We start from the raw sequence: 7,694 nt of genomic DNA, 5'->3' as shown, positions 1-7,694 counted from the left end.
TGCGATCATTAAAAAAGCAGGGGTGCCCACTTTCACCACTGTTATTCAACACAGTTCAGGAAGTCCTAGCCACAGCAATCAGACAAGAAGAAGACATAAAAGGCATCCAATTTGGAAAAGAAGAAGTAAAACTATCATTATTTGTTGATGGTATGATACTGTACATTGAAAACCATAGTCTCAGTCAAAAAACTACGAAACTGAATAAATGAATTTGGTAAGGTGGCAGCATATGAAATTAATACTCAGAAATCAGTGACATTTTTATACACCAACAAAAAATGTCTGAAAGACAAATTAACAAAACAATCCCATTCACTATTGCAACAACAACAAAAATAAAGTACCTAGGAGTAAACTTAACCAAGGAGGTAAAAGACATGTACTCAGAAAATTATAAGACATTGAAAAAAGAAATCAAGGAAGCATATACCGTGTTTATGGATAGAAAAAATAAACATCATTAAAATGTCTATATTACCTAAAGCAATTTATAGATTCAATGCAATTCCTATTAAAATACCAATGGCATAATTCAAAGATATAGAACAAGTATTCCAAAAAATTATATGGAACCAAAGAGAACACAAGTAGCCCCAGCAATCTTGCAAATAAAGAATAAAGTGGGAGGCATCACACTTCCTGATATCAAGTTATACTAGAAGGCCATAGTAATCAAAACAGCTTGGTACTGGCATAAGAACCGGCATACAGATCAATGGAACAGAACAGACATTCTAGAAATAAATCCACGCCTTCATGGTCAATTGATCATTGAAAAAGGAGGTAAGAGCATACAGTGGAGTAAAGACAGTCTCTTTAATAAATGGTATTCAGAAAATTGAACAGGTACATGCAAAAAATTGAACTAGATCACCACCTTATACCATTCACCGAAATAAATACAAAATGGATAAAAGACCTAAATGTAACTCGTGAAACTATAATCATCTTGGAAGAAAAGAGGCAGTAAACTCTCTGATATCTTTCATAGCAATATTTTTGCTGTTTTATCTTCATGGGCAAGTGAAATAAAGGACAAAATAAACCAATGGGCCTACATCAAACTAAATGTTTTTGCACAGCAAAAGACACCATGAACAAAATTAAAAGAAATCTCACACAGTGAGAGAACCTATTCGCCAATACGTCTGATAAGGGGTTAATAACCAAAATTTATAAAGAACTTCTAAAACTCAACATCAGGAAGATAAACAATCCAATTAAAAATGAGCAAAAGAACTAAATAGAACCTTCTTCAAAGAGGACATACAGATGGCCAATAGGCATAGGAAAAAACTTTCAACATCACTAATCATCAGAGAAACGCAAATTAAAAACACAATGAGATACCACCTGACACCTGTCAGAATGGAGCAATTTAGAAATCAACATACAATAAGTGCTGGCAAGGGTGTGGTGAAAAGGGAACCTTCCTGCTCTGCTTGTGGGAATGCAGACTTGTGCAATCACTGTGGAAAACAGTTGGAGTTTCCTCAGAAAATTAAAAATGGAACTGCCTTTTGACTCAGCTATCCCACTTTTAGGAATATATCCTAAGAATCCAAAATTACTGATTCAAAAGAAGAATGCATTCCCATGTTTATTGCACCATTGTTTACAATAGCCAAGACATGGAAATAGACCAAGTGTCCATCAGTGGACGAATAGATTAAAACACTGTGGTACATATACACAATGGAATACTATGTGGCCATAAAAGAGAAGGAAATCTTACCTTTTGCTATGACATGGATGGACCTGGAGTTTATTATGCTAAGTTAAGTAAGCGGGGCAGAGAAGGAAAAATATCATATGATCTCACTTATATGTGGAATCTAAGGAACAAAGTGAACTGAGGAATGGAATAGAGGCAGAGGCAGGGTCACAGGGAGTGGAGGGACAGCTCTCAGAGGGAAGGGAGATGAGAAGGTGAAGGGATTAGTGAAATTATATATACCTAACATAGATATACAGATAAGATAACAGGACAGCAAATCCCAAAGGGAAGGGAGGGGCAATGGGGGACAAGGAGGTGGGGGTGAGGGAGTTATATTGAGTGGGACGATTGAATTCATGTTAACATAGCAAATTAAAATTAATAACAAATAAAAATATAAATAATTTCGTTAATAAATAAATTTTTCATTCTCATAAAAATTTTATAAATAAGTCCTATGAATCACTCACTGTCTGTACTGACTAGATCTCCTCAAGTAATCTGCAACAGAATGTTTCAACAGCCTGATCTGTGGTGGCGCAGTGGATAAAGCGTCGACCTGGAAATGCTGAGGTCGCCGGTTCGAAACCCTGGGCTTGCCTAGTCAAGGCACATATGGAAGTTGATGCTTCCAGCTCCTCCCCCACTTCTCTCTCTCTGTCTCTCCCTCTCCTCTCTAAAATGAATAAATAAAAAAATTAAAAAAAAAAAGAATGTTTCAACAAAATGGAGTATTAATTCCATGATAAGAATTTTGTTGGTGTTACCCCTCAAAACCATGTCTTGTTTAGTCTTAGGGAACAAAATCAGTAGCTGCAGGTCAACCAACATCTAGAATGTACTTGTGTTATAATCACAGCACATATACCAGGGTCTTGGACCAGGGGTAGTCAACCTTTTTATACCTACTGCCCACTTTTGTATCTCTGTTAGTAGTAAAATTTTCTAACCGCCCATCGGTTCCACAGTAATGGTGATTTATACAGTAGGGAAGTAACTTTACTTTGTAAAATTTATAAAGCAGAGTTATAGCAAGTTAAAGCATATAATAATAATAATTACTTACCAAGTACTTTATGTTGGATTTTCGCTAAGTTTGGCAGAATAAATCTTTATAAAACAACTTACTATAGTTAAATCTTTCTTTTTATTTATACTTTGGTTGCTCTGCTATGGCCCACCATGACATCTGGAACGCCCCCTAGTGGGCGGTAGGGACCAGGTTGACTACCACTGCGTTGGAGTCAGAGCACATTCACTTTATGGTAATTAGCTCTGGGCTTTAGTTTTTTGGTAAAAATATGCCTGTTTTGTACCTGGTTACATTTAGGAAGATTATGGAAATCAACTGATTAAATATATGCAATATTAAACTAAAAAGGAATCTGTGGTAGATGCTAAGTGTAGTGGGTGAAATGTAACAAGGAACAAGTTATGTTTATACAGTATCAAAATATCTACCCACATGATACCAATCAATTACAAGGTTAAAATAGTAACTTTAAAGAAATGGTAACTTTACAGCAGAGAACCAGGCAGACAGCACCTTAGCCATCTGATGGAGGATCAAAACACTAGTCATGGGAAAATTAATACGCACTGTGGTGTATCTACTGAAAATGTAAGCCTGAAAGGTGCACACAAAATACATATACACAGAAGGGAAACACAGTAAACAGTTAACCATTGGGGAATCTGGGTGAAACCTGTGGAGGAATTCTTCATGTCATTTTTATAGCATTTCCATATCTTTAAAATCATTTCAAAATAAAAAGTTGAAAGATCCTCTGTCCCAGCTGGAACAATGACTAAAGAAGAAAGGAGCCCAGAGCATCACTGGAATCAGGGACACCAGTGGATTTTAAAAGCAGAAAGTAAAACTTTAACAAGGAAAATGTTATTTTTATATAGTATCAAAACATCTACCAGAGCAATCCTTATTAATTACAAGGTGAAATTTTTAACCTTTAAAAATTGTAACTTTACAGCAGAGAACGAGGCAGACACCACTTTAGCCAATAGTTCAAGGATTAAAACACAAGTAATTAAAAAAATTAATATTATATGCCCTTTATATAATATGCAGTGTGATGTAACTGGTGAAAATCTAAGATTTTAATATACATACATATATATATTCACACAGAAGGGAAACCAAAAAAAAAAAAAAAAAGTTAATTCAACCAACTGGGATTCAAAGTGAAGCTTGTCCAGGAAAAGTCCATATAATTTTTACAACCTTTCTCATACCTTTAAAATCAATCAAAATAGAAAATTAAAAAATCTTTTGTCCCAGCTGGAACAATGCCCAAAAAGAAATGAGCCCAGGACATCACTTGAGTCATGGACACTGTCCCCCAGGACTTCAGTCCCTCTGGCTCTGGGACACACAGCTCCCCAAAGGGCAGTCAGAAACTAGCCCAAAGCCTGGGGACTGAGTTTCAGTCTCTCATTAGTAATTAAGTCTTGCCTTGGACTCATTTCCCTGGAGCTGGCTGAGGAGAATGAAAGTCTCTAGAAGGGCCAGGGCCACAGATGTTTCTTCTCTGTGTCTGGACCTAAGGCCTCCTGAAGAAACCTGAGGAGTCGGGCAGCAGTCTGGAGCAGAAGGGTCTGACTCAGCAGTGACGGGCACAGGTCAGAGGGGCTGGGACTCTGCCCTTGGCGATGGGTCTGCCTGTGTGCTAGTGGGTCATGTGGGACTCTGTGTCCATGTCTGTGTGTGTTTGTATGGAGTGTATATGCTTGTGTACATGGTGTTTGATAGTTGTGTGTGTGTGTGTGTGTGTGTGCACGTGCTATGTGTCTAACTCATAGCCAACCATTTTTCTGAATTAGTCTTCATTTTGACCCTGTATTAGCGGGCATAGACCAAGTGACCAGCCTCCTGCTGTGTGACTAGGGACTCTTGGTTCATGACTGTGACCATAAACACCTGCAGCACAGGGATCATTCCTATCAGTAACAGGAGTGGGTGTGCTGATGTTGTACGGAGTGTGTGGCTGAGTGTGCATCTGCATTGTTGGTGTGTGTTTCTTGTGAGGTTTATAGATTGTATTGGATCTTATATGCTCTTGATGACATGTGTGTACAGTGCCTGAATTATGTATATGTAGTGAGTTGAGTGTTTAGTAGGTGTGTCATGAATCAGATGTGTTGATGTGCATTGTGAGTGTGTTTGTGGGTGAGTGGTTCATCATTGTGTGTTGTGTATGTCTCACATTCAGTGTTACTTATGACTTGTATGTATGTACATGAGTGTTTATGAGCTGATCCACATATTGACTGTCCTTTCCTTACTAAGTGAACATGGTGACAGGAGACTGAAATTCTCAAATCAGCATTCTGTTTGTATGTGTGTTGCAGGTGTATGATCTGTGTCCACGATCTCAAGTATTTCCTGAGGTGTCCAATTTCTTGGGTACCAATAGCTGAGATAACCAAACTCTAAGTTAATCCCTGTATTCTTGAAACAAGTCTATCATTTTCTAGACCCAAGTGTAAATGAGTTGCTCTGAATTTTGTACAACTTTGATTTCTTTTATTAGACATGCAAGGTCAAAAATACAAATACTCCAGGCATCATGCTCTGTGAAATTTGTGCAGAATCACCATCAAATTGTGGTGAGACCTGGGAAAGTTACTTCAATCTTTGGCCTCAGTTTCCACATCTATAAAATGGAAAAAAGGACACTTGCCTTGAAGTACATATATGTCAAGTGATGCACATAACAAATCACATATAACATTGACGTAAACACACATATGTGTGTGCCATTTTGTCCTTTACTGTACTGTTGTGTGCCTACAGCATTTGTATCATATATGTTTCTATTTCTTAAAAGCAAGAATAAATGAAGGAATGCAAATTCTTAGTGCAGTTGTGAAGTGGTTTTAAATTCTGGGAATACAGACTGATGTGTGAATTTGATTGGGAAACACAGGTTAAGTCCTCAGATGAGTACCCAAATATTCACCAAAACATTCAGCATCATTATGAAGAAAGTTCGTGGACTACTCTGGTGGAAATTATCCCTCCATGCCTCACAATCTAAACACACAGTATTGGGGACTGTGATTTCTTGTTCAATACTCTATCTCAGTCCTTATTAGAGGCCCCAGCACAGAATAATGTTTAATAAATAATAGTTGAATGCAACAGTGAACACCCTCTTGCTTCAGTGTAATGAGGTTTTATCGGCTGATTAGGGATGTGATGTTTTCCTGGATCCTCACTGGGATAGAGGAGCAGATATTGTTCCACAGATGTGAGAAATTTATGGGAGGGCAGTTAAGAATTTCTGGTTTTCCTGGAGAATTACAGCATGAGACATGATGGTCCTCGGTGTCCTTTCCAGGTTGCTGAGAGTCCCAAACCTCCTTCCTCCCCAGCAGACGGGGAGCAGCATGGGGCCCGAGAACCAGAGCAGCGTGTCCGAGTTCCTCCTCCTGGGGCTCCCCATCTGGCCAGGGCAGGAGCACGGGTTCTTCACCCTGTTCCTGGGCATGTACCTGACCACGGTGCTGGGCAACCTGCTCATCATCCTGCTCATCAGGCTGGACTCCCGCCTGCACACACCCATGTACTTCTTCCTCAGCCACTTGGCCTTCTCTGACATTTCTCTGTCATCTGTCACTGTCCCCAAGATGCTCATGAACATGCAGACTCGGCAACAATCCATCCCCTATGTGGGATGTGTTTTTCAGCTGTATTTTTTCATGGTTTTTGCTGGTATTGACAATTTTCTTCTGGCAGTGATGGCATATGACAGGTACGTGGCCATCTGTCACCCTCTACACTACACCACCATCATGAGAGAGGGGCTGTGTGTGCTGCTGGTAGCTGGCTCCTGGATTTTGTCCTGTGTCAATGCCCTGTTGCACACCCTCCTCCTGGTCCAACTGTCCTTCTGTGCTGACAGCACCATCAGCCACTTCTACTGTGACCTGTCTGCGCTTCTGAAGCTGAGCTGCTCTGACATCTTCCTCAATGAGCTGGTCATCTTCACCGTGGGAGGAATGCTTTTATTCCTGCCTTTGTGTATTATTTTGAGCTCATATGTCCGTATAGGGACCATCATCTTGAGGGTCCCCTCTACTAAGGGACTCTATAAAGCCTTTTCTACCTGTGGCTCCCATCTCTTTGTGGTGTCCTTATACTATGGGACAATTGCAGGTGTTTACATTTTCTCCTCCTCGTGGGATTCCAAGGACATCATTGCTTCGGTCATGTACGTGGTAGTTACCCCCATGCTGAACCCCTTCATCTACAGCCTGAGGAACAGAGACATCAAACAGTCCTTGGTAATGTGTGTCAACAGGGTTAATGTCTTTAAGTTGTAATCACTAAATCCTCTTATTGCATTCAGGAGCAAGTGAGACATAGCTTCTAAAATATTGTATGGTCGACATCTCCATATAATTTTAATAATAGGCATTGTAATGCCATGTATAAGTGCTGTTTATTTGTCAAGAACGTCTAGTTTGCTACTGGGATTGTTAACAGTGTTTAAAGCTAATTAATATATCCTACTATTCATTTGTTTTTTCTCATAAGGTATATGCAAAATATTATGCAAAATATGTGACAGAATTATAATTGTTTTTTTATGTTTTTCTCTGAGACATGTCAGTTTTTGCTTATGTCACGTTCATACGATGTTATTGGGGACACCCTGATTTACCATCATAATTTTCTTCTTGTGAACTTTTTTTATTGATTTAAGTTTATTGTGTTTACATAATAATAGATTCAAGTGAATAGATTCAAGTGTCCCACCGAATACATCACCCTCAGCCCCATGTTCCCCTCCACATCCGTCTTGCCAGTCTACCCCCAATGCCCTCCCTTCTTCCATCCAGGATTTGATTTTCTGCTCTCTATAACGCTGTGTTATGTATGTATAATTTCACAAATCTCTTTCCCTTCTCTGATCCCATCCTCTCCTCCCCTTTCCCTCTATCCGCTTTCCCT

General features: G+C 39.3%; 1 protein-coding gene across 1 annotated transcript; it reads left to right on the top strand.

Moving 5' to 3' along the window:
- The first annotated feature begins 1,510 nt into the window (after window positions 1-1,510).
- Window positions 1,511-7,063, top strand: LOC136392921 (olfactory receptor 1J4-like). Its single transcript, XM_066365601.1, has 2 exons — window positions 1,511-1,531; window positions 6,113-7,063. The coding sequence occupies exons 1-2, from the start codon at window positions 1,511-1,513 to the stop codon at window positions 7,061-7,063; spliced, it is 972 nt and encodes a 323-aa protein (XP_066221698.1).
- The last annotated feature ends 631 nt before the right edge of the window (window positions 7,064-7,694 follow it).

The sequence above is a fragment of the Saccopteryx leptura genome, chromosome 2 (genome assembly GCF_036850995.1).
Source record: "Saccopteryx leptura isolate mSacLep1 chromosome 2, mSacLep1_pri_phased_curated, whole genome shotgun sequence".
In the NCBI taxonomy this organism is placed as follows: Eukaryota; Metazoa; Chordata; class Mammalia; order Chiroptera; family Emballonuridae; genus Saccopteryx; species Saccopteryx leptura.
This window is presented reverse-complemented; position numbering and strand designations above follow the sequence as displayed.